Source organism: Dipodomys spectabilis, unplaced genomic scaffold, assembly GCF_019054845.1.
Source record: "Dipodomys spectabilis isolate Male_0828 unplaced genomic scaffold, ASM1905484v1 ptg000018l, whole genome shotgun sequence".
Lineage (NCBI taxonomy): Eukaryota > Metazoa > Chordata > Mammalia > Rodentia > Heteromyidae > Dipodomys > Dipodomys spectabilis.
This window is the reverse complement of record NW_024870695.1, coordinates 387,261-413,966: the sequence shown is the minus strand read 5'-3', so window position 1 is coordinate 413,966 and position 26,706 is coordinate 387,261. Positions and strand designations below refer to the sequence as shown.

Below are 26,706 nucleotides of genomic sequence, written 5' to 3'. Positions count from 1 at the left end.
TTCCGGACACAGAGAAGCAAGTTGTTGTTGTTGTTTGGGGCTTGAACTCAGGGCCTCATGCTCTCACTCAGCTTTTTCTACTCACAGCTGACACTGTGCCACTCAAGCCATGCCTCCAATTCCAGCTTTTTGCTGGCTAATTGGAGATAAGAGTCTCTCAAGTTTGTCTGCCCCCGCTGGCTTTAAGCTTTTTCCTTTGAGTTGCTAGAACTAAAGCCATCAGTCATCAATGCCCCCCAAGAAGCAACTTTTTTTTTGTTTTTGTGCCAGTCCTGGCCTTGAACTCAGGGCCTGGGAACTGTCCCTGAGCCACTTTTGCTGAAGGCTAGTACTCTACCACTTGAGCCACAGTGCCACTTCTGGCTTTTTTCTTTTTGCTTATGTGGTGCTGAGGAATCGAACCCAGGGCCTCAGGCATGCAAGGCAAGCGCTCTAACACTGAGCCACCTTCCCAGCCCCAGCATTTTTTAAATATACTTTTATTGTAATTATTTAGGTATTATACAGAGGAGTTACCATTTCATAATTCAGGTAATGTGTACATTTCTCTTTTGGACAGTGTTGCTCCTTCCTTTGAAGAGGCAGTATTTATGTATTTATTTGTTGGTCTTGGGGCTTGAATTCTGAGCCTAGTCTGAGTCCCTAAGGCTCTTTTCCTCAAGGCGAGCACTCTACCACTTGAGCTATAGCACTACTCTGACCATTTTATTGGAGATAAGAGTCTCATGGAGTTTTATGCCTGGGCAGGCTTTGAACCATGACCCTTAGACTTAGCCACTTGAGTAGCTAGGATTACAGGCATGAGCCACTGGTGCTGACTTGAAGAAGTAGTGTATTACATTGCCAAAGATTAAAAACAAGTTAAGAGCTATGAGTAGACATCATTAAATAATTGGGTGGCCAAATAATTGTATATTAGCAATTTCACTAAAAAAAAGTCAGTTGAGCTGGGTGCTGGTAGCTCACATCTATAATCCTAGCTACTGAAGAGGCTGAGCTCTAAGGACTGAGATTCTAAGCCAGCCCATGCGGTAAAGTCCATGAGACTCATCTTCAATTAACCACCTAAAAACCAGAAGTAGAGCTGTGGCTCAAAGTGGTAAAGTTCTATCTTTGAGCAAAATGTTTATGGACCATGCCTAGGCCCTGAGTTCAAGCCCATAACTAACAACAACAAAAAGACCTAGTTGGAAATAGTGCTTACAAAACATTGCCCAGTAAAAAAAATGATACAAACCAGTATGTAGATGTACTGCTGTTTGTATTAAAAGGCAAATCTATGCACATGGATGTTTTCATGTAGGTAGACTAGAAGCAGTGGCTTATACTACAGTGAGGATAGGGACAAGCAAGAGGGATAGTTCCTTATTGTTGTATCCTTTTGTACATTTTGAATTGGTGTCAAACTATATTATATACAAGTGTATCCTAATTAAATAAGCATCATTTCCAGGAGTGTATAGTCTTTACTAAGGGACACAGTTGAAACAGTAGGTGCTCTAGGGAGCCATGAGATGTGTTGACCTGCACGTTAGAACTGAGCTTGAAAGCCCATGTAATTGTAACTCCTCTGTACAGTATTCTTTTTTTTTTTTTTTTTTTTTTTTGTCGGTCGTGGGGCTTGAACTCTGGGCCTGGGCGCTGTCCCTCAGCTCTTCAGCTCAAGGCGAGCGCTCTACCACTTGAGCTACAGCGCCACTTCCGGTTTTCTGGTGGTTTATTGGAGATAGGAGTCTCACGGTCTTTCCTGCCCTGGCTGGCTTTGAACCGCGATCCTCAGATCTCAGCCTCCTGAGTAGCTAGGATTACAGGCGTGAGCCACCAGCGCCCGGCTCCTCTGTACAGTATTCTTACAATAAAAAAAAAAAGCCCGAAACAATTAAAAAAAAAAAAAGAAAAATCAGCTTGAAAAATCAGAGTTTATGCCTACTTAAAACATAGTCTTCCTTTAGGTAATTTTGCATAAGTTGATCCTCCTAAATTCTTGGGACTCGATGTGTTTCAGATTTTAGAATGTCCAAAATATGAGTATATTCAAATGGTAAGATAAGGAGGGTATACTTAGGTATAAATCTGAAATTGATTTGTCATATATACCTTACATGTACAGCTTCAAGGTAGTATTTTTAGCACGCCTGCATTGTTACTATAACCTATTTCAGGAGGACAGGTGGCAAAAAGTTTCAGGAGGACTGGAGGCATAACAAAAGTAGTAGAGCACCAGCCAAGCAAAGCAAGCTGAACAAGCATAAGGCCCTGAGTACTGGCTGGAGGAAATAAAATGCCATGCGTTCACTTTTGTTGTTTTTGGCGGTGGTGGTTGGTTGGTTGTTATGTGTGGTGATGGGGATCAAATCCAAACCCAAGCCTTGTGCATGCTAAGAAAAAGCTCTACTACTGAGCCACAGCCCTAGCTCTATAATTCTTTGCTAGTGGGAATATCATTTCTATGGCTTTGGGAAGGTGCTGCCTGTGTACAAATGGTCTCCCTTCTTTCTACAGGTGCATAAACTGGAGCCTGAGGCATGGAAACATGTGGAAGCCATATACATAGACATTGCAGATCGAAGCCAAGTACTTAGCAAGGTAGGAACTAAACGTGAAATGCAAAGAGAACTTTTTTTTAATGGTTTTTAGACAGGGTCTCACTAGGTAGCCCAAGTTGACCTAAAACTCATTATAGCCTAGGCTAGCCTCAACTGTACTATCCTCTTTCCTCCACCTCCTAGAAATTACTTCTTTTTTTTTGGGTCCGGTCATGGCCTGAACTCTGGGCCTGGGCACTGTCCCTCAGCTCTTCAGCTCAAGGATAATGCTCTACCACTTGAGCCACAGCGCCACTTCCGGCTTTTTTTTTTTTCTTTTTGCTTATGTGGTGCTGAGGAATCGAACCCAGGGCCTCATGCATGCAAGGCAAGCGCTCTACCACTGAGCCACCTTCCCAGCCCCTAGAAATTACTTCTAAATGTTAGAGAACAGGCAACTATATCCAACATGGCCTGAAAGGAAATACTTTGTGTTGTTATCTATCAGTCTGTGGATTGACCAATTGGTCATGCTGGGGATTGAGCCAGGGCTTCATAGATCTACATCCCAGCTTTTTTTTTTTTTGGTCAGTCATGGGGCTTGAACTCTGGGTCTGGGCGCAGTCCCTCACCTCCTCAGCTCAAGGCCAGCGCTCTACCACTTGATCCACAGTGCCACTTTGTTTTTTTTCTGGTGGTTAATTGGAGATACGAGTCTCACTGGCTTTCCTGCCTGGGCTGGCTTTGAACCATATTTCTCAGATCTCAGCCTCCTCAGTAGCTAGGATTACAGGTGGGAGCCATCCAATACCCAGCCTTTTTTTTGGTTGGTCATGGGGCTTGAACTTAGGACCTGGGTGCAGTCTCTGAGCTTTATCACTCAAGGCTAGCACTCTACTGCTTTTAGCCATAGTGCCACTTGTGGTTTTCTGGTAGCTAATTGGAGATAGTCTTATGGACTTTCCTGTCCGGGCCGACTTTGAACTCCAGTCCTCAGATCTCAGCCTTTTGAGTAGCTAGGTTTACAGATAGGATCCAGCAGCACCCAGCCCAACTATTTTAAATTTAATTTATTTATTTTTGTGCTGGTATTGGGACTTGAACTCAGGGCACTTTCCCTTAGCTCTTTTACTTAAGGATAGTGCTGTATCACTTGAGCCATAGCCCCAAATCCAGCTTTTTGGTGGATAATTGGAGATAAGAGTCTCACAGACTTTCCCCTCAGGTTGGCTTCAAACTACAATCCTCAGATCTCAGCCTTCTGAGTAGCTAGGATTACAGTTGTGAGCCACCAGCACTGGGCTGATTTGTTATTTTCTATCCCTACACCCACCCTCAAAAGTTTGATTAATTTTTTTTAGAATTTTATTTTTTTATTTAATCTTTTTGTCGTTTGTGGAACCTGAACTCTGGGCCTAGACACTGTCCCTCAGCTCTTCAATTCAAAGGTAACACTCTACCGCTTGAGCCACAGCACCACTTCCGGCTTTTTCTGCTTACGTGGTGCTGAGGTACTGAACCCAGAACCTCATGCATGCAGCCCCTGGTTATTTTTTTCTTTTAAGTTTTTTCTTTTTATTCTCATTATTTATTTTTTGTTTATGTGGTACCCAGGGACTCATGCGTGGTAGGCAAGCACTCTACACTAAGCCACATAATGTCAGCCCCTTTAAAAAAAAACAAAAACAAACAAACAAACAAAAAAACCACCTTATATTTGTGCCAGTTCTGGGGCTTGCATTCAGGTCCCAGGGGCTTGTGTGTACTCTTATTTTTTTTTTGTCGGTTATGGGGCTTGAACTCTGGGCGTGGGCGCTGTCCCTGCCCTCTTCAGCTTAAGGCGAGCACTCTACTGCTTGAGCCACAGTGCCACTTCCAGTTTTCTAGTGATTTATTGGAGATAAGGGTCTCGTGGACTTTCCTGCCCAGGTTGGCTTTGAACCTTGATCCTCAGATCTCAGCCTATTGAGTAGTTAGGATTACAGGCATGAGCCACTGGTGCCAGGCTTTGCTTGTACTCTTGCTTGGCTCTTTCCACTCAAGGCTGGTGTTCTACCACTTGAGCCATGCTTCTACTTCTAGCTTTTTACTGGTTAATTGGAAATAAGAGTCTCATGATCGTGCTTGGAAGGTGGCTCAGTGGTAGAGCGCTTGCCTTGCATGCATGAGGCCCTGGGTTCGATTCCTCAGCACCATATAGGCAGGAAAAAAAGCCGGAAGTGGCGCTGTGGCCCAAGTGGTAGAATGCTAGCCTTGAGCTGAAGAGCTGAGGGACAGCACCCAGGTCCAGAGGTCAGGCCCATGACCGGACCAAAAAAAAAAAGTCTCATGATCTTTCCTGCCCAGTCTGGCTTTTAAAATTATGATTCCTAGATCTCTCAGCCTCCTGGATTATAAGCACAAGCGATGGTCACACAGCTCTGTGTGTGTGTGTGTGTGTGTGTGTGTGTGTGTGTGTGTGTGTGTGTGTGTGTGTGTGTGTGTGTGTGTGTGTGTGTGTGTGTGTGTGTGTGTGTGTGTGTGTGTGTGTGTGTGTTGAGGTTTGAACTCTGGAGTTTTTGGCTTTCTTGTTCACAGTAGGTGCTCTACCACTAGAGCCATACCTCCTGCCCTCAAAAAACCTTTTACTAAGAAGATTGTGGAGATATAGATCTATAAACCTATAACTTAGGAAGTAGAAACAGAAGGGTACATTGTACTAAGAACCTGTCTCAAAACAAAGGAAAATCCTTTTTAGGTAGAACATATACAGTAAGTTAAATATATCATAAACATATAACTTGATGAGTTTTCTCAAAGTTGATATACTTACATATTTCTCAAACTGAATACTAGCAGAAAGTATGGTTCTTTGAGTTTTTAGCTATCTTTGGTCGTATGAGTGGAGGGAAGTAGTAGTGTTGGGGAAGATTTTTTTTCCTTTTTTTTTTTTTTCCTCCCTGGGGGTTGTCTGTGAAACTCGGGCTTTCTGCAGCTTGTTTGCAATTTAAGCCACACCTTTGGCCTGGCTTTTTGCTGGTTACTTTTTGTTGTTTTTGTTTTCAGTATACATTAGTGATACAAGAGTGAGGATTTCATTGTGTCATTTCCATAAATGTATACAATGTATTCTAAGCAATCTCACCCATCTCTCATTGTCCTATCTTTATACATGCAGACTATCTGCTTCTACCATGTTCACCTAATTCACCCTCCCTATTAGCCTAGCTCCTGTTCTTGGACATGTGGAGTTCTATTCAAATATACTTACCTGTGCCTGTAACTTCCAGGATTTTCCTAGTTTTCATAATAGATTTAAAGTTTCAAGTCTTTCTTTCATCCACTTGGAGTTGATTTTTGCACAGGGTCGGAGATAGGAGTCCAGTTTCCATCTCCTGAATGTGGATTCTCAGCACCATTTGTTGAAAGGTGTCCTTTCTTCAATGTGTGTTTTCAGCTTGTCAAAAATTAATGGCTGTAGCTGTGTGATTTCCCCCCCCCCCCATTAATGTGTGTGTGCTTGTGTGCTAGTGCTAGGGTTTGAACTAAAGACCTCATGCTCTCTCTTAGCTGGCACATTACCACTTGACACACAGTTCTAGTCTGGCATTTCGTTGGTTAACTGGAAATACAGTCTCTCAGACTTTACTGCCTGGGCTGGCTTCAAATGAAGATCCGCTGGATCTCAGCCATCTGAGTAGTCAGGATTACAGACATAAGCCACTTGGAGCCTGGCAGCTGTGGTTTTTATTGCATGGGCTTCTATACCGTTCCATTGGTCTTCAGGTCTGTTTTTGTGCTAGTACTATGCTATGCTGTTTTTTGTCACTATGGATTTGTGGTATATTTTGAAGTCTAGTATTATGATAGCGTCCAGAGTGATTCTTTTGACTAAGAATTGCCTTTGCTATTTGAAGTCTTATGCTTTCTTATGAATTTTTCTAGTTTTTTGTTTTGTTTTGTTTTTGGTGCCAGTCCTGGGGCTTGAACTCAGGGACTAAATACCTGTCCCTGAGCTTTTTGCTCAAGGATAGCACTTCACCGCTTGTGTTCTGCCACAGCTCCATTTCTAACTTTTTTTGGAAGTTCATTTAAAATAAGAGTTTTGTTTTGTTTTGTTTTCCCTGTGTGTTCTGGCCTAATCTCTGAGCCTGGGTTCTGTCCCTGAGCTCTTCAGCTCAAGGCTAGCGCTCTACCACTTGAACCACGGCGCCACTTCCTTTTTTTTGCTTATATGATGCTACGGAATCAAACCCAGAGCCTTGTGCATGCAAGGGAAGCACTCTACCACTGAGCCACCTTCCCAGACCCAAGTCTTTTTTTAAAAAAGAGACATCAAATAGATTTTTCCTATCTTCATTGCATCTGTATTCATTTGCTCACTATTTACTGTGCAGGTACTATGTGCTTTATTTACACTGTTAGGCCCTGAGGATAGAGCTCTATGAAAACAGACAAAACCCCTGTTGCCTGAATTTTACCTTCTGTCAGTGAGGAAAGGACAATAAGGAAAGGATGGGGGCTTGAACTCAAGGCCTGGGCACTGCCCCTGAGCTTTTTCATTCAAGGTTCGTGCTCAACCACTTTCAGTTACAGCTTCACTTCCAGTTTTGGGTTGGTTCATTGGAAATAAGAGTCTTACGGACTTCATTGCCCAGGCTTGCTTTGAACCACGATCCTCAGATCTCAGCCTCCTGAGCAGCTAGGATTAGTCATGAGCCACCGATGCCTGCCTACAGTAATAAATTTTCTAGAGTAGGAAAGTCATATAGGGAAGGTACTAGTTGAGGCAAAGGGTACAAGTCACAAGCTGGAGAAGAGAGGGGAAGGTAAGTCTTCCACATTAGGTCAGTTAATGATTGGAGCAGGCTGGGAAGAATGTCAGTAGGAAATGAAATCAGAGTGGTAGCAGAAAGCCAGAGCATGAAGACCTTGTAAACTACAAAAAGGGAATGGGCTCTTATTCTGACATAAGTCATTGCATGTCATAACAATCATGCATGTCCCTGGAAAATAACAGTCTTATAGACATTCCTGCCTCTGCTAGCTTCAAACCATGATCCTAAGATCTCAGCCTTCTGAGCACCTAAGTGTGATTGTAGATATGAGCCAACAAACAGCACGCAGCATTTATGAGGTTTTTGTTATTGTTGTTTTTTAACCATCCTGGGGCTTGAACTCAGGGCCTGGGCACTGTCCCTGAACTGTTTTTGCTCAAGGCTAGCACTCTACCACTTGAGCCACAGCACCACTTCTGGCTCTTTCTGTGTTTGTGGCACTGAGGAATCGAAGTCAAGGCTTCATGCATGCTAGCAAGCACTCTACCACTAAACCACATTCCCAGCCCACAGCCCAAGGTTTTTTTTTTTTTTTGGTCCGGTCGTGGGGCCTGAACCCTGGGCCTGGGCGCTGTCCCTCAGCTCTTCAGCTCAAGGCTAGCGCTCTACCACTTGAGCCACAGCACCACTTCCGGCTTTTTTCTTTTTGCTTATGTGGTGCTGAGGAATCGAACCCAGGGCCTCAGGCATGCAAGGCAAGCGCTCTACCACTGAGCCACCTTCCCAGCCCCAGCCCGAGGTTTTTTTGTTTTGTAATTTTCTTTTTTTATTTCTGTGAAGAATGACACTGGAACTTTGATGGGTATTGCATTGAATCTATGGCTATTTTCCCAATATTTATTCTGCCAATCCACGAATATAGGAGTTCTTTCCATCTTCTGATGTCTTGAGTTTCTTCCTTTAAGGTTTATAGTTCTCATTATATAGGTCTTTTTCACTTTCTTGGTTAGTGCCAATGTATTTTATTGTTTTAGAAGTTATTATGAATAGAATTGTTTTACTGGCTGGGCGCTAGTGGCTCATGCCTGTAATCCTAGCTACTCAGGATCTGAGGATCGCAGTTCAAAGCCAATCTGGTTAGGAAAACCTGTGAGACTCTTATCTCCAATTAACCACCAGAAAACTGGAAGTGTCACTATGGCTCAAGTGGTAGAGTGCTCACCTTGAGCTGAAGAGCTCAGGGCCAGAGCCCAGGCCCAGAGTTTAAGCCCCAAGACTGACCAAAAAGAAAAAATTGTTCTGCTGATTTCTTTCTTGACCATTCATTGTTGGGTTATATGGAGAAGCTACTGATTTTTTTATATTAATTTTATATTTGCCTGGTTACTTTGGAGATGGAGTCTCCTGCCTGGAGACTTTCCTTCTTGAACTGGTTTTGAACCTTAGTCCTCTGGATCTCAGCCTCCTGAGAAGCTAGGATTAGAGGCATAGGCCAACTGGTGCCCAGATGGAAAAGATTTTTTTTAAGTTCACATAAATCATTTTAACTTTAGAAAGTACTTTGTATGTGATTTATTATTTTCTTAAATATTATTATGAACCAATATTAGTTTATATAGATTAGCTAAAAATTTGTGATGAATTAACACAAAGAACTGATTACATCACGTGTGTGTGTGTGTGTGTGTATGTGTGTGTGTGTGTGTGCGTGTGTGCGCGCGCGCGTGTGCGCGCACCTGCGTGCATGTGCACATGCATACAAACCAGGCCTAGGGCTTGAATTCAGGGCTGTGCACTATCCTTGAGCTTTTTTGCTCAAGGCCAGCACTCTACCTCTGGTGCCATGACTTCACTTAATGTGATTAATTGGAGATGAGAATCTCACAGACTTTCCTGCCCAAGCTGGCATCAAACCTTGATCATCAGATCTCAGCTTTTTGAGTTGCTAGGATTACAGATATGAGCCACCAGCACCAAGCTCTGATTACTTCTTGTGTGTGTGTGTGTGTGTGTGTGTGTGTGTGTGTGTGTGCCCGTGTGCTCACGCGCTCGTGAGCATCAGTTGTGGGGCTTGAACTCTGGGCCTTGGCACTGTCCCTGAGCTCTTGACCTCAAGGCGAGGGCTTTACCACTTGAGCCACAGCACCACTTCTGGTTTTCCAGTGGTTAATTGGAGATAAGAATCTCATGGACTTTCCTGTCTGTGCGGGCTTTGAACCGTGATCCTCAGATCTCAGCCTCCTGAGTAGCTAGGAATCCAGGGGTGACTCCTGGTGCCCACCTTCTGATTACATTTTTAATCAGTAAAGTTGAGGGGAAGGGATAGAGTTGACAGTAGGTACTAAAGTATAGTTAGATAGGAACAAGAAGTTCTAGCTTGCTATTGCACACAGTAAGGTGGCTTTAGAATATGATAATGTATATTTCAAAAGACTAGAAGTTTGAATGGTATATGTTTGGAGCTAGAGGTATGGCTCAAGTGGTAGAGCAAACATCCCAGCAAGAAAACCCAGCCATAAGCCAGGTGCCAGGGGCTCATGCCTGTAATCCTAGCTACTCAGGAGGCTGAGATCTTAGGATCATGGTTCAAAGCCAGCCCTGGCAAGAAAGTCCGTGAGACTCTAATCTCCAATAAACCATTAGAAAACCAGAAGTGGCACTGTGATTCAAGCAGTAGAGCACTCACCTTGAGCTGTAGAGTGCAGGGACAGCGCCAAAGCCCAGAGTTCAAGCCCTATGACAGACAAAAAAAAAAAGAAAAGAAAGAAAAGAAAATCCATCCAGAATGAGGCCCTGAGTTAAAACTCTAGAACTTCTCAAAAAAGAAATGATGATAGTTGAAGAGATAGATGTTTTATTTGTCCTAAACATTATACACTATATAAATATATTAAAATATCCATAAATATGTATAGTTTTTATTTTTGTTTTGTTTAGTCTTGGGGCCTGGGCGCTGTCCTTCAGCTCTTCAGCTCAAGGCTAGCACTCTACCATTTGAGCCACAGCACCACTTCCGGCCTTTTCTGCTTATGTGGTGCTGAGGAATCGAACCCAGGGCCTCATGCATGCAAGGCAAGCACTCTACCACTGAGCCACCTTCCCAGCCCAAAACTAATTTAAATTTAAAAAAAAACTAAGTGAAACCAACTTATAGTTCACAAAAGTATAAATTCTACACATTGAACATTTTCAACAATTATTGAAACAGGCCAAAGGGAGACTAGACTAGGAGATTTCAGGAATGACAACCAGTTGTTATGAGCTCTGGTTATATTTAGAATCACCTGCAGATTTTTTTCTTAAATGCGGCCCTCAGCTGGGTGCTGGTGGCTCATGCCTGTAATCCTAGCTACTCAGTAGGCTGAGATTTGAGGTCACAGTTCAAAGCCAGCCTGGGCAGGAAAGTTGGTGAGACTCCTCTCTCCAATTAACCACCAGAAAGAAAACTGGAAGTGGTGCTGTGGCTCAAGTGGTAGAGTGCCAGCCTTGAGCAAAAGAGCTGAGAGACAGTGCCCAAGCCCTAAGCTCAAGCCTTATGATCACCCCCCACCCAAAAAAAAATGTGGCCTTCACCTGCAGATATTCTTAGTTTTATAGGTTTCTTGATTTCTTCTGAGTTTTAAGTAGAAAACTAAAAAATTTTCTGTAGATGAGTGCCAGTGGCTCATGCCTATAATCCTAGCTACTAAGGAGGCTGAGATCTGTGGATCACAGTTCAAAGCCAGACAAGGCAGGAAAGTTCGTGAGATTCTTATCTCCAATAAACTGCCAGAAAACCAGAAGTGGCACTGTTGCTCAAGTGGTAGAGTGCTTGCCTTGAGCTGAAGAGGTGAGGAACAGCACTCAGGCCTGAGTTCAAGCCCCACGGTCGACAAAAAAAAGTCTTCCATGACAATTTAGATTCTCACCCAGATTAACAATCTGTCTTAAAAACATTGGAAATATGTGCTTGCTCAGACAGTATTGTGACAGTTTCATACTTGTAAAACTAAAAACAAACCCTCGCAGAGAAACTCACATAGAACTCTTCTTTGAGGCGAATATAAACAGTTCTTTATCTTGTTTATAGCATTTGTCCATATTTGCAGTGTGCCAGCAGCATGAAGAAAAGGTATGAAGTGTACTCTTAACGAAAATCTGTTCTCTCTCCTTTGTCCTCTTCCTTTCCTTTCCCCTCTCTCCTCTAACCCCCTTTCCAAACTCTCAGGATTACAAGGCAGAAGAAGACCCAGCAAAATTTAAATCTATGAAAACAGGGCGAGGACCATTGGGCCCAAATTGGAAGGTGCAGTTCACACACTTACCATCAGAGGGTCGGGCACCATGTGGGTGGGCCTCTCCCTTAGAAGGAAGGAATGGCTGGGGCTAGGCTAAGGGACAACCGGAGTTTTTTCCTCTTAGTTACCAACCTGCCTCTGGGTATGTTTCCAATGCAGCAAGAACTTGTAAATCAGAAAGACTGCCCATATATGTGCGCATACAAACTGGTTACTGTCAAGTTCAAGTGGTGGGGCCTGCAGAACAAAGTGGAAAACTTTATACATAAGGTAAATGAGCAGGCCTTTCTTCAGGGTAGGGGTGGGGGTGATGGGTGTTTGCATCAGCAAGAGGTCATACAAATATATGACCTGTATCTAGAATTCCTAGCCTAACAATATTACAAGTGGCTTTCCAGACCCTCATTTTCCCTTGCATGAAACAGTTTTCAGCTGTCCATCCAGGAGTATCACACATGACTGGGAAGGAAACCCAGGCAAAAGAAGACTTGCTGTGATTGAATTACAAATAAAACTGTTTCCTTTTCTTTAAGCCAAAAGGCAGGAGGCACTTTGAACCCAAATCTTCAGTGTCCTGAATTACCCAAGTAGGCATATCTAAGTTTTATAGCCTTTAAATTCTTTGATGTGTTAAGGATATACTCTTGGGCCACATTTCATAGCTGCTAGCCAGTTACAAGTTGGCATCAGAGACAAGAGAAAAATCTGGCAGTTGTTTCGAGGCCTTGGCTTAGCTAGAAGCTCACAAGCTGCCTGTCTTAGTAACATAATGGGCAAAGAGCCTAAATTTGAAATAGGCACCTACCCTTTCTTGGGGGCTTGCTCCTACTTGAAGCCTCACCTGTTAGACAAATAAAGGCAGAGGTCACTGACCTGTGGCTGGTCCTGATAAGTCAGCCAGACATTACTCCTGTCCATATCTCCAGTGGTTTGCATATTAGAGATCATGAGGACAAGGGCTGTAGTGATGGCCTTTACTTTCTGTGTTCTAACTTGGTTCCCTTCTTTTTATAGCAAGAGAAACGTCTGTTTACAAACTTTCACAGGCAGCTGTTCTGTTGGCTTGATAAGTGGGTTGACCTGACGATGGATGACATTCGAAGGATGGAAGAAGAGACGAAGAGGCAGCTGGACGAAGTGAGTGGAATCACAGGGCATTCTGTGGCTCTTGGTTACATACATATATGCATATTAAGGAGACTCATGTTAGGTCACATCGCTGAGGACATCACCTGTTCTAGAAACATTTCAGGTTGTACTGTGATTGAAGTGCCAAGCTGTATGGGTAATATAAGGAAGAGAACAGTCTGTGCTCTTGAATTTGCAGTTTAGCTGAGGTCTCATCATATCCACAGGGACAAATATGGTAGTTTGTGTTGAATGCCAAGTGAGTAATAAAGCTACTGCAGTGATTCTCCAGAGCCAGGTGGGAGATTGTACTGGGCTGTGGAGTTGGAGGTGACCCTGGGAGGAGACAGGCTGCACTGATCCAGATACCATAAACATTACCCACAGAGGATAGCCATAGCACATGCAGAAGCTAATGCACTCTGTATGATTTTTAGTTATTCTTAGAGTTTAGAGGTTTTGCGCTTTTTGCTTTTGTTTCCTTGGACTTGGCGTGGATCCCAGAAGGAGAGTTGTGTGCTCCATTGGAGCCTGAAGACCCAGCACTCATGCTCACTTAAGGAAGGCTTCCCCCAGAGACCCACTCAGAGGAAATGGTAGTGGATAACCATCAGGCACTCCCTGTCTGCAAGGCACTATTCTAGGGGCATTAAAAAAAAAAAAAAAAAAAAAAAAGCTTGGTACCAGTGACTCATGTCTATAATCCTAGCTAATCAGGGGGCTGAGATTTGAGGAGCTCAGTTTGGAGTCTATGAGAATCTTTTTTTTTTTTTTTTGCCGGTCATGGGGCCTGAACTCTGGGCCTGGGCACTGTCCCTCAGCTCTTCAGCTCAAGGCTAGCGCTCTACCACTGGAGCCACAGCGCCACTTCCGGCTTTTTCTGTTTATGTGGGGCTGAGGAATCGAACCCAGGGCCTCATGCTTGCAAGGCATGCACTCTACTGCTGAGCTACCTTCCCAGCCCGAGAATCTTTTTTTTGTCAGTCATGGGGCTTGAACTCTGGGCTTAGGTGCTATCCTTCAACTACAGTTCAAGGCTAGCACTCTACCACTTGAGCCACTGAGCCACTTCTGATTTTCTGAGTGGTTTATTGGAGATAAGAGTCTCAGGTTTTCCTGCCTGGGCTGACTTTGAACCGAGATCCTCAGATCTCAACCTCTAATTACAGGCATGAATGAACGCCCTGCGTCCAGGAGTCTCTTATCTCCAATAAATTATTCAGAAAATGCCAGAAGTGGTGCTGTGGTTCAAGTGTAAAGAGCTAGCTTTGAGCACAAAGAAACTCAGGGACAGTGCCCAGGCCCTGAGTTAAAGCCGCAGGACTGGCAAGAAAAAAGAATGTAATTTTATTTTTAAATTTAAGGATTATACAGGGGGACTACCACTTCATAAGTCAGGTAATGAGTGCATTCCCTTTTTTGGACACCCCTTCCTTCACTTTTCCTGTTTCCCTCTCCTGTCCCTGCCCACAGGTCACATAGTTCATTTTCCACATGGTGTATACTGAATACCATGACTACTTTTGTTCACCCTCATTCTTGGGGCTTTTACACACACTGTTTCAGCTACTCATCACAGCATCTGTGAGGAGGCACCCTTAGCTGAGAAACGTGTGACTAAGAACTCAGTGCTGCTATACCAGGGCCTGATAGTAGCTCAGCATTGTCTGGTCCAAGGTCACTGCTTTTTAACCACTTGTCTTAATCCTCTCCCCATTTGGGACCCTCTAACCTTTTTGTGCTAAAAATAAGAGGGGAAGTTCTCTATCTTAAGAAACACCATCTGTTTTTCCCTCTTCGTCCCAAGTGGAGGTTGGCTTGGGTCCTAGGTGTCCAGCAAAGGCCTTGTTTTGTAATAGCCTCACCCAATTCTCCTTCAGGGCCTCAGGTGAGGCCCAGACATGGGTGCCACTGGTGCCCATGTGACACATATGCGCTGTGCTTCACAGTGCTGGTCTAGGGTGGAACCTGGGCCCAGGAGCATTCTTTGCCCTGGCCCTATTGGGAATTGTCTTTGCCATTCAATATATGACACTCTTCCTGGGCTGACTCACTGGTAAGTGGTATGCCGAGTTAGTTCCTGCTGAAGGCGGATGTTTTGATTATTCATTCAGCTACATTTGGCAGTGAAGTGGCAGGATTTTGGAAACCATCCATGATTCTTTTGCTAAGCATCCGCAGGAAGTGGTAGACCTGCATGTTCAGGACTCTGGCGGTTCTCTCTGTATAAGAGCTTGAATCTTTGGTCACTCTAGGCCTTACAAAATAAAGTTAACAAATAGAGCAATACAAAGACTTTGCTTGGGATTTGGTGAAGAGCTTCAGCCATTGCCTGACAAAAGCCAGCATTAAGTACACTATTTGCTGTCTTATGCTGTCTGGATAGAGTTAAAAGTCTTGGAGCTAAGCCAGGCGCTGGTGGCTCACGCCTGTAATCCTAGCTACTCAGGAGGTTGAGATCTGAGGCTGGAGGTTCCAGGCAGGAAAGACTGTGCGACTCCTATCTCCAATAAACCACCAGAAAACCAGAAGTGACGCTGTAGCTCAAGTGGTAGAGTGCTAGCCTTGAGCTGAAGAGCTGAGGGACAGCGTCCAGGCCCAGCGTTCAAGCCCCATGAGCAACCAAAAAAAAAAAAAAAAAATTCTTGGAGCTATTAGTATGAACCTCCAAAAAAAGCAATGCTCAAATTCTTTTTTTTTTTTTTTTTTGGGGGGTCCGGCTGTGGGGCCTGAACTCTGGTTCTGGGCGTTGTACCTCAGCTCAAGGCTAGCACTCTACCACTTGAGCCACAGCGCCACTTCCGGCTTTTTTTTTTCTTATGTGGTGCTGAGGAATCGAACCCAGGGCCTCAAGCATGCAAGGCAAGTGCTCTACCACTGAGCTACCTTCCCAGCCCCAATGCTCAAATTCTTGAAGCTGCAAGAACTCTCCAGATGATCTACTGAATCTGCCTCCCTAAGATCCCAAAGTTGAGAGTTATCAGAGTTGGGAGCTGTTGTTTTTTAATGCTTTTGCATTTCATGGATGATTGTGCCAAAAGCTTTAATTACTATCCTCCAGGACAACTGCTAATGTAGGCAGCTTTTTGGAATTAGAAACTAACTTGTAGTAGCCAGGCCCTGGTGATTCATGTCTGTAATTCTGGCAATTCAGGAGGCTAAGATCTGAGGATTACAGTTCAAGCCACCCTAGACATGAGACTCTTTCTAATTAACAAAAAAGCCAGAAAAGTAGAGCAATAGCTCAAGTTGTAGAATACTAACCATGAGCCAAAAAACTAAGAGAACATATCTAGACACCAAGTTCAAGCTGTAATGTTCACACACACACACACAAACACAAAGCTAGATCCAGAGGTGTGGCTCAAATGGTAAAATGCCAATCTTTAGTGAAAAAGCTAAGCATGAGGCTCTGAGTTCAAAGCATAGTACCAGCACATACAAATACATTTATATATTTTGGGCTGAAGATACAGTTTGATGTTAGGGTACTTTCAGTTCCCAGAAACACACACAAAAGTTTATATATACATAGTTTTTAAGATTACATATGTATTTTTAATCAAAGTTTTAGTTTATAGTTCTATAATACAATACCTAAGCCTCATGAAGTCCGCCCTCAAGAAGCAGCCCCATGCAGTTCTCATACTTGTTTTAATTACTGCCATGTTTTTTTTTTTGGGGGGGGGCAGTCGTGGGGCCTGAACTCTGGGCCTGGGTGCTGTCCCTCAGCTCTTCAGCTCAAGGCTAGCGCTCTACCACTTGGGCCACAGCACCACTTTCGGCTTTTTTGCTTATGTGGTGCTGAGGAATGGAACCCAGGGCCTCATGCATGCAAGGCAAGCGCTCTACCACTGAGCCACCTTCCCAGCCCCTTACTGCCATATTTTCATGTGCTTATGCTCTTATTTTCTCAATTATTTTTCTTTCTGTCTGCCTTCTTGGAGATTCTTTCCAATGTTAATTTCTCTTATATTCGGTTAAAACAAATTTTAAGGGGCTGGGAAGGTGGCTCAGTGGTACAGTGCTTGTATGAGACGCTGGGTGCAATTCCTCAGCACCACATAAGCAGAAAAAGCTGGAAGTGACACTGTGGCCCAAATGGTGGAGCACTAGCCTTGAGCTGAAGAGCTGAGGGACAGCGCCCAGACCAAGAGAAAAAAAAAATTTTTTTTAAAGCTTTGTTTTTTTGGCCATTCCTGGGGCTTGAAATCAGGGCCTGGGCACTGTCCCTAAGCTGCTTTTGCTCAAGGCTAGCACTCTACCACCTGAAACACAGCACCACTTCTGACTCTTTGTGTTTATGTGGTACTAAGGAATTGAACCCAGGGCTTCATGCATGCTAGGCAAGCACTGTACTATTAAACCACTTTCCCAGCCCAGATTTAAGCATTCCTTGCTCTCTGTTCTTTTCTTGTGTGTGCTGATCCTGGGACTTGGACTCAGGGCCTAAACCTTGGTTCTGAGCTTTTGTGCTCAAGGGTAACACTCTGCCACTTGAGCCACAACTTTACTTCCTGCTTTTTGGTAGCAAATTGGAAATAACTATCTCACAGACTTTCCTGCCTGGGCTGCCTTCAAATTGCAATCCTCAGATTTGAGCCTCTGGTACCTGGTTCTGTGTTCTTTGCTCTTTTTTTTTTAACTGGTCCTGCGGCTTGAACTTAGAGCTGAGTGCTGTCCTGAGCTGCTGCTGCTGCTTTTTTTTTTTTTTTTTGTCAGTCCTGGGACTTGAACTCAGGGCCTGGGCACTGTCCCTGAGCTTCATCTTGCTCAAGGATAGCACTCTACCACTTCAGCCACAGCACCACTTCAGGCTTTTTCTGTTTATGTGGTATGGAAGAATCAAACTTAGGGCTTCATGCATGCTAGGCAAGCACTCTATCACTAAGCCACATTCCCAGCCACATTCCCTGAGCTTTTAGGATCTGGGTGCTATCCCTGAGGTTTGTTCATTTGGTTGGTCATGGGACTTGAACTCAGGGCCTGAGTGTTGGCCCTGAGCTTTTCTTACTAGCTCAAAGCTAGCACTCTACCACTTTGAGCCACAGTACAACTTCTCATTTTCTGGTGGTTATTGGAGATAAGAGCCACTGACTTTCCTGCAGGGGCTGGCTTTGAACTCAAATCTTAGCCTCCTGAATAGTAGGATTACAGGTGTGAGCCACCAGTGCCCTGCTATTCCTGAGCTTTTTGCCCAAGGCTAGCTTTCTACCACTTGATCCACAGCTCTACTTCTGACTTTTTGGTGCTTAGTTGGACATAAGAGCCTCAAGAGTCTTCTGTGTTCTTTTAATGTCTTTTTGTTTTTCTTAAATGTGTGGTCTTTTTTTTTTTTTTGCTGGTCTTGAACTCTGGGCCTGAGCACTGTCTCTGAGCTTCTTTTGCTCAAGTTAAGTGCTCTACCACTTGAGCCACAACGTCATTTACAGCTTTTTTGAGTAGTTTATTGGAGAAAAAAGTCTCATGGACTCCAGTAAGCCCCGTCTGGCTTCAAAGCACGATCTTCAGATCTCAGCCTCCTGAGTAGCTAGGATTACAGATGTTAGCCACCTGTTTATTAAGGCTACTGGTTGGGCTGGGAAGATGGCTCAGTGGTAGAGTGCTTGCCTCACATACATGAGCCCTGGGTTTGATTCCTCAGTACCACATAATTAGAAAAAGCTGGAAGTGGTGCTGTGGCTCAAGTGGTAGAATGCTAGCCTTGAACTGCAAAACTGAGGGACAGTGCCCAGGCCCAGAGTTCAGGCCCCACGACCTACCAAAAAAAAAAAAAAAAAGGCTACAGATTGAGAGTTGCTGTTCCTTTGTTTGTTTGGGGTTTTTTGGTTTTTTTAGCTTCTCCAAATACAGTTTCCTCTGAGTTTTTTTTTTTTTTTTTCAATCTTTAAATATTCGTACAAAGGAATATCAATTTCCTCTGAGTTCTTATGTTCAGTTCTTGTTGGATTCTGTCTCATTTTAGGGGCACCCATTTAATTAGTAGATGGTTTCATTGTAAGATACTCAGGTAGTGACAATGGGGAACCTCAGTCTTTTGTGGGGCTGCTTATTTTGCCTCCCCAACCTCTTGCATTGGGGGTAATATGGCAGCTAACATCCTGAGAAATTGAGGAAGGGTCTGACAGGTTCATACCAGTGGTTGGATCTAACTTAATCTGTACATATGCTGCACCATGCCCACTCTGACTCTAGCTGAGCCCAGGATCCTAAGTCACTGTTTCCTTTAGTACCTCTACAAAGTGAACCTTCTGGCTTCAGAGCAGGGAGATGGAATACCAGGGCCCAACTATTGTCTATTCAGACTTGGCAGAAATCACCTGTATCAACACTGCTGAACACTCCCTCCTGTAGAGGTACCTGGTGTTTCCAGTTCCTGGACCTTTGGAGAACTACCAACAGAGACAAGTTTGCTCTTTCTTGGCTCCCTGTCCTCTTGAGAATTAGTGCTCATCCCTCCTGTTCCCATCCTCCAGAATGTTACCATTTCTCTGCTGGTGTCACCTCTGTTCTTGTCTTTATTAGTTTGCTTGTTTTTTAATCTTTTTTCCCACCTTTAATCTCATGGTATTAGGGTATTAGTTTGCAATAGGAATTATGACTTACTCTTTTTTGTTTGTTTTGTATGGGACTTGGGGCTTAAACTCAGGGCCTGGGAGCTTCCCTTGAGGTCTTTTGCTCAAGACTAGCACTCTACCACTTTGAGCTACAGGGCCACTTCTGGTTTTCTGGTGGTTAGTTGAAGGTAAGAGTTTCCCAGAATTTCTTGCCTGGGCTGGCTTCAAACCACAGTCCTCAGATCTCAGCCTCCTGATTAACTAGGATTATAGGCATGAGCCACCAGCACCTGGCTTATGACATATTCTTCAACTTAATGCACAATAGTCTAGTGCAGGTAGATTTTTAAATCAGTTTTTAACAAACTCATTTCTTGTTTTACTGTTGTATATCTAGTCATTTTCAGGGATAAACTCTGTTCTTGGGTGAGACTCAGATTTTAAAAACAGATAATCGAGATTTGTTCTGTGGTTCATATTGTATCCATGGCTCATGACTGTAATCCTAGTTACTCAAGAACCTGAGATCTGAGTATCATGGTTCAAAGTCAGCCCACTCAGGGAAGTCCATGAGATTTTTATCTTCCAATTAACCATCAAAAAGCCAAAAGTGGAGCTGTTGCTCAAGTGGTAGAGTGCTATCTTTGAACAATAAGAACAAAAGAGCTCAGGGCTGGGAATGTAACTTAGTGATAGAGTGATTCCCTAGCATGCATGAAGCCCTGGGTTCGATTCCTCAATACCACATAAACAGAAAAGGCTGGAAGTAGTACTGTGGCTCATGAGGCAGAGCACTAGCCTTGAGCAAAAGCAGCTCAGGAACAGTGGGAGAGAGAGAAGGTGGGGGATGGGAGGAAAGGGGAGGGAGGGAAAGAGAGAGATTAGTTCTTTTCTCTAAAAAGAAAATATCAGAGGCTGAGATCTGAATATCGAAGTTGTGCAAGAAAGTCTGTGAGATTTATCCCCAATTAACTACCAGAAAACCAGAAGTTGCACTATGACTACAAGTTGTAGAGTACTAGCTTTGAGTAAAAAAAAGTTGAGGGACAGCATCTAAGCTGGAAGTTCAAGCCCCATGATGAAAAAAAAAAAAAAAAGCAAGCAGAGATTCTTGAGTCCCAACCCCAGTACCATCAAAAAAAAGAAGGGAACTACTCAGGAGGCTGAGATCTAAGGATCATGGTTCAAAGCCATCCTGTGCAGGAAAGTCTATGAGACTCTTTATCTCGAATTAACCACCAGAAAACCAGAAGTAGTACTGTGGTTCTAGTGGTAGAGCACTTGCCTTGAGCTGAAGAGCTCAGGGACAGCGCCCAGGCCCAGAGTTCAAGCCCCATGACCAACCAAAAAAAAAGAAAGGAAGAAAGAAAGGAAATAGAGAGAGAGGGAAGGGAAAGTTTGGCATTTCTTTTTCATGTCCTTCAATTCTATGTAAAGTATACATTCACTGGACCTGAGGGTCTCACAAACATCAGAACTCACTCATGTCATATAGACCCAGGAAACAGGAAATAACCATTCTTAGGTCATCTCATTTTTTTTTTTTTTTTTTTTTGGGTCCGGTCGTGGGGCCTGAACTCTGGGCCTGGGTGCTGTCCCTCAGCTCTTCAGCTCAAGGCTAGTGCTCTACCACTTGAGCCACAGCGCCACTTCCGGCTTTTTTCTTTTTGCTTATGTGGTGCTGAGGAATCGAACCCAGGGCCTCGAGCATGCAAGGCAAGTGCTCTACCACTGAGCCACCTTCCCAGCCTTAGGTCATCTCATTATAAGAATAAACCAGAGTTATTTCATTGGCACCCTCTGGAAACAACCTCATCTCTAACAGTGGAGGAAACTGTCACATTCTCTGATAAGAAGTTCCATATTATTAAAAACAGTGAAAAAATAAAACCTGGCTTTGCACTAGTAAATTATTAAATTGTCATGGATGGTGGGACCAGTGACAGAGTTAGAAACAGGATGGCTTGGGCTACGTAGACTTCTATTTTCCACTGGTTTGTTTTTTCTACAAAAAATGTTCCACTCTATCTATTAGCACGATTGAGAAGGTATATATGTTTACAGTGGAGTTCAATCAGCAGCAAGAGCTTTCAGTTTTTTCTGCCTTTTCTGTTTCAGATGAGACAAAAGGACCCAGTGAAAGGAATGACAGCAGATGACTAAACTCACTCCTCCCCCTTCTGCACTGTATGTACTGAATTTCTTTCTTTCTATGCATGTCATAGAAGCTAAAGTCAGCTTGGCTCCTCAAGGCCTCAGCAGTTCACTATGGAATCAGAAAACCTACTTCATTCCTCATCCTTCACTCTAATAATGATGACTGCCATGCTAAACAGTGAGCTCTTGGGTTTCCAATGGACAGGGAATATGGCTATTAGGACATTCTAGGGGCATGTTAAGGTAGACACAGTCAGGTGGTAAGAAGAGAGGGTGGAGTGTGGTAGAAACAAGTTCATGTGCTACTAATCACTCTTCCCTTTTTGCAACTTGGACCATCTCAAGTTGAAGTTGTCATGCTGGGGGCAGCCCCTACCTCCCAAATGCTGGCATTCCCTGCCCTTCCCTGGGAAAGCTGGCTAGCTTTTCTTAGCATTCATTGTTAGGTTAAGCACTTCGTTTCCTTCCTCCTTTGATGCCATACAAAGTAACTTTCCTCAACAGAGGCAGCATCTTTCAGATAATGGGAGAGTGTTTTCTGCCCAGGTCATAGGGCTAGGTAGGACATGGCATTCTTTGTTTCACATTGGCATTTTCCCCAATGCCTTTCTGTTTATTAGTTCCCAATGCTGATTACCTGTTGCCTGCACACCTTGAGACTCATTCTAGCACTGAGTGGTCTTGGTCATGGAATGAAAAACCTGGCTCTACTACCAGCTAAGCACTGAGAGAAAACTATTGGATCCAATGAAAAACTCAGCCATTCACAAGTGACTCATACTTGTAATTCTAGCTGTTCAGGAGCTTGAGATATAGAGCAACACAGTTCAAAGCCAGTCCTGGCAGAAAAGTCTATGAAGCTCCATCTCCAATTAACAAGCAAAAAGTCAGACTAGAAGCATGGCTTGAATGATAGAGCACCAGCTGTGAGCAAAAAAGCAAAAACACAAGGTCCTGAGTTCAGTTCTACTACTGGCAAAAACCAAGCCAAATCAAAAAACAAAAAAAAAACCTTTAGTGACCTTTAGCACTAAAAGGCTAATGGTCACTAGCAGTGATGCATATTTCTGTGCTCTCTGGCTGGGCTATGTTCTTTTTTTTTTTTTTTTTTTTTTTTGGTCGGTGGTAGAACTTGAACTCTAGTTTGAGCCCTGTCCCCTCAGCTCTACCACTTGAGCTACAGCACCACTTCCAGCTTTTTCTGTTTATGTGGTGCTGAGGAACTGAACCCAGAGCCTCATGCATGGGAGGCAAGCACTCTACCACTGAATCACCTTCCCAGCCCTGAGCTATGTTCTTACAGCAACTTCTAGGAGATAGAAGGGTAGGATTAAATGGATGCTACTTTCCCAGTCATTTCTGGAACTTTAGTACCCTGTCTCCTGAAGCTTCTCCCTGTAACTGGCATCCTTCCTCCTGTTGAAATTCCTTAAGATGATTTACAGTGTGCTTCTGTTTTCCCTTGTTGTTTCCTTAATAATTGTATTTTTCTTCTAGTTTTGCAAGACAGTGGTCAACAGGAAGGCCCAGCAGCTCCACCCTCCTGAGTGACAGGCCATCTTCGGACGCAGCCTTTCTGTGCCCATTCTTCAGGCAACTTCCGATCCATCCCTTACTGTAGCTAATTCTAGATGCCCTTTAATATTGTGAACAAATAGACCGTCTGGTATTACAAAGCCTGTGTGCTCGGGAGCCTGCTCCTCTGAGAAACGTGGCGGGTAGGTTGCTGTATTAACAGCTCCTCCCTCTCTCTCCATTGTATTCTGACCCATTTCTGTGTGTGCCCCCAACCTTTATTTCCAAGTGACATTTTTAGTCTTTCAAAATAGCTGCCTTTTTGTGATGTGGTGATTTAAGTTCACTTGTTTTCAACCTTGGGATAAACTGAGGTATTTTGCTTCCTGGGCAGACCTTTGCAATTTTGAGTGCTCACTTGGGGAGAGAGAATGGGTTAAAAATACAGTTGTTCTTCTCCTAGTTCCACACAATAGGAATGTGGCTTCTTAACTCTGATCTCTGCTCTGAAGTACCAAGAAGCTATCCAAGGCCCAGCCAGTTGCTGCTTAAGGAAATTTAGCAAGTTGATGAATTAACTCCTGCACCAGTCATTGCATCTCTGGTTACTGTTCTTAGAAACAGCTGTGGCTTCTCTGCTCTCCTGCTGTTCACTCTCTGAATCTGTCCATAGAACCTAAAAGACACTTTAGTCACCTCTTTTACCTGGAGGGAACTGTCCAATGTGGCCCTTAGAATCAAGTATGCCCTATAGATAGCAATCTGTTTGACCCCAGAGGAACTTGTATGTTCATGCTCCTCTTCCCTTTTGGGCCGGTGCTGCCACTCAGCAATAATCTTTTTTTCCTGTACTTTCTTAGATTCCTGTCCTCTGTCTATGAGGCTGGTTAGGATGCAAGAGTCTGGATCTTTTCATGCTGCACAAACTGAGCATGCAAAAAGCTTTTTTTCCCCTGCAGAACATGTACCCTCTTGTCTCCAATCACCGGAAAAGAATTTGCAGATCAAGAACTCAGTTCATCCTGCCCCCATGCTGAGTTCTATCCTGGACAATCAAAAGCAAGTAGTGATGGTAGTATAGTAGAGTATATTTACCAAAGTAGGCTGTGAAGAAGTCCAAGCTCCAGGGGAGTAGAAACTGTTGAGTGCTCCCTAGTTCCTACAACTTGGCAGAACCTGAGTATGCCTTCTTGGTGGAAGAATCTTAGATAGCTGTAGTGTCACTAATATTTCCCAAACCTTATGAAATAAGTTGGCTTGAGTGTTCAGTGATTCAAGCCCATGCTAACCAGGTACCTCTGCTAATAAGAGGGACCAAATCTCTGTTGGAAGAATGACAACTAGGATCGGTTAATTTATCCTTGTTTTGGTTTTTTTTTTTTTTTTTGTCAGTTTGTTTGCCTTATTCATTTCTAAGTGCAATAAGGGAGTGTCTCAGAGAACTGCACCTGAGACATCCTGATTGGATGGCTCCCTAGGGCAAGGGTGGACAGATTTAAGCCCCTCAAAATCGTTAGCTCTGACCTTCATTGAGGTCCCTTTGGGACCAGAAGATGTCCATTACAGACACCTTCCTTTGTATTAGGCTCCTCACTTTGTAGGGTCTACACTGGACTTGGGGCATTTCAACTGCTGATAGCATAAATACTGGACTGGGAAAGTTGGAGAAGAGGCATTCCTACTGGAGAAATATGTAAATATTTTCCTACAAGCTCTGTATTACCTATTAATTATATTTGTGCTTAAAGATTTTACTTCTTCATTCATCAACTAGATAAATTCCAGAAATGAGGTATGTTGGAAGAAATTGATACTCTAGGCAGACAGTTGTTTATGTGGTATGAGGGCCACCAATGTTCATCTCCTTCCGTTAGCTATTCTTTGAAACCCATACATATCACTATATCCATACATATTGACTATCATGGGGGCTTGCTTTGTATCTGCCTTTTTCTCTCGCTCTTCCTGCCTCCACCTATTGCCCACATTTGAAAGCATCCAAGTGAACTGAACTAGACTTACTGAGATCAGCCTGGATCTGGAGCTCCTGGCCATGTAAACATAAAGGAAGGACATCTCTGCTCTATTCTATCTCCATGGATGGTATTGCTGCTGGACAAAAATGTTGGCTTCTTTTAAGTACCTTCTCCCCTCTTCACCCACCCCCAACTGATGAGCACTCAGAGGGACTTATGATCAAAGGCCCAGCTCCAGGGATAATACCTGAGGGTGTGCCATGCCCCTTCAGACCAGCTGCTTCCATTAGATTTCCAGGGTCTTAATTCCAACTCAAAGCAGCAGTGCTTCACAAGAAGGCCGCTGGGCTCTGGCATTCTCACGGAGAGAGACCGGGGACAGGGTCAGTATTGTGGGCACATATCTTTCCAAGTTTTCCTTTTACAGTCCCTACTGGGACTCCCTGACTTATTTTTGGTTGGTTCCTAGTGCTACTTCTTTTACAAACTACACTTTGTAGAACTGATTAGATTACCTTGTTTATTTAATGTGAGTTTGTGCCTTTTTGTCTCAATCTTCCAATACAGGTATATTGGGGGAAAAAGCAGTCTAATAAAATCCTAGACAGAGATTCCTGGAGTCCAGCTTATTGGTGATGTTCTTAGGTCCACTTTATAATTTAGATATCCTCAAATTCCTACTGATGTCCCCGATTTCGCCAAACCACAATTGGGAAAAGGTACAGTAGTGTCTCTGGGAATTTCTGTAGGTAAAATTTCAAACCATTCCCTTTGTTGATTTACTTATGCAACATTGCATATCTAAATGTAATACAGCCATTTTCTACTGGCAGTATTTCATTTTTGCCTATGTCCCTTTGTCTTCAAACATCCCTTTTTGTCCACCCTACCAAGATGTTTAACATAGAAGTTTTTGCTTCCTTCGTTGGTTTGGGTTTTTTGTTGATGGTGACAAGCAGTTTTTATTCCCCTTAGGGACAAGGTCTCTGTTGCCAGGGCTGACCTGAAGCCTTTGACCCCTGTGCTTCAGGCAGTCACCTGCTTCAGCTTCCTAGTGGGAATATAGAAGCACTCTACAATGCCAAGCTAAATTAGAAATTCTTAATTGGATTCCATTTTGTCAACCTCTTAAGGCTTGTTTGTAAAGTTTGTGTGCATTTTTCTGGGGAAGGTCATAGCTGTCAAAGGAATCTCATGCATTATCTCTTCTACCAACAACAAAAGACTTAAGGAAGGATTTGAAGGAGGTCATAGTGAATCTTCGGCAAAGTAAAAATAACGTTCATTTTACGTGTAGTCTTGAATTTATACCAAACAGAAACAGTAACTTATTTTTCATTCATCCATGCCTAGTTTTCCAAGAGTCCTGGGACCCCAGAACGTCCCATGTGTAATACGTAAACCAAGTTCGAACAGCAAAAGCCATCCAAAAGAGAACTGAGAATGCAGGAGCTCAGTGACTAACGTGAGGTTGCCATGGGAACTGAGGAAGTTACCTGCAAGGGGAGAGGTGTCACAGTCAGGCCCGTGGCTACACTGGGTGTCCCTACCCCAATCTGCTCCCTCGATCTGGGCTGGCGGGAGTAGGCCCGCGGGAAAGCAGCGCCCAAGTCAGCACTCACGACTGAAGACTGAAAAGGGTGGGGCGGGGCGGGGCGTCAAGGCGACTTCCCCCGGAAGGCGTGTGGCGGCTCCGCCCCCTCGCGCGCCTTCCTTACTCGAGGCGGGCAGGTTCAGGCGTGGGCCCCCCCCACGCGGGCGGGGACAGTGGTCGCAAGACCCGCCTCCTCTTCCCCGTGTCCGGGAGCCCTCCG

At 43.9% G+C, this 26,706-nt stretch overlaps 1 protein-coding gene across 2 annotated transcripts in view; it reads left to right on the top strand.

Moving 5' to 3' along the window:
* Pitpna (phosphatidylinositol transfer protein alpha) overlaps positions 1-25,503 on the top strand; it is a 52,920-nt gene extending 27,417 nt beyond the window's left edge. For both annotated transcript variants that reach the window (XM_042673606.1, XM_042673604.1), the window contains 6 exons: positions 2,503-2,586; positions 11,490-11,567; positions 11,719-11,829; positions 12,574-12,696; positions 21,363-21,431; positions 22,899-25,503. In XM_042673606.1, the coding sequence (XP_042529540.1) occupies positions 2,503-2,586; positions 11,490-11,567; positions 11,719-11,829; positions 12,574-12,696; positions 21,363-21,407 (441 nt within the window). In that variant the 3' untranslated portion in view covers positions 21,408-21,431; positions 22,899-25,503. The remainder of the gene's footprint in view (positions 1-2,502; positions 2,587-11,489; positions 11,568-11,718; positions 11,830-12,573; positions 12,697-21,362; positions 21,432-22,898) is intronic.
* The last annotated feature ends 1,203 nt before the right edge of the window (positions 25,504-26,706 follow it).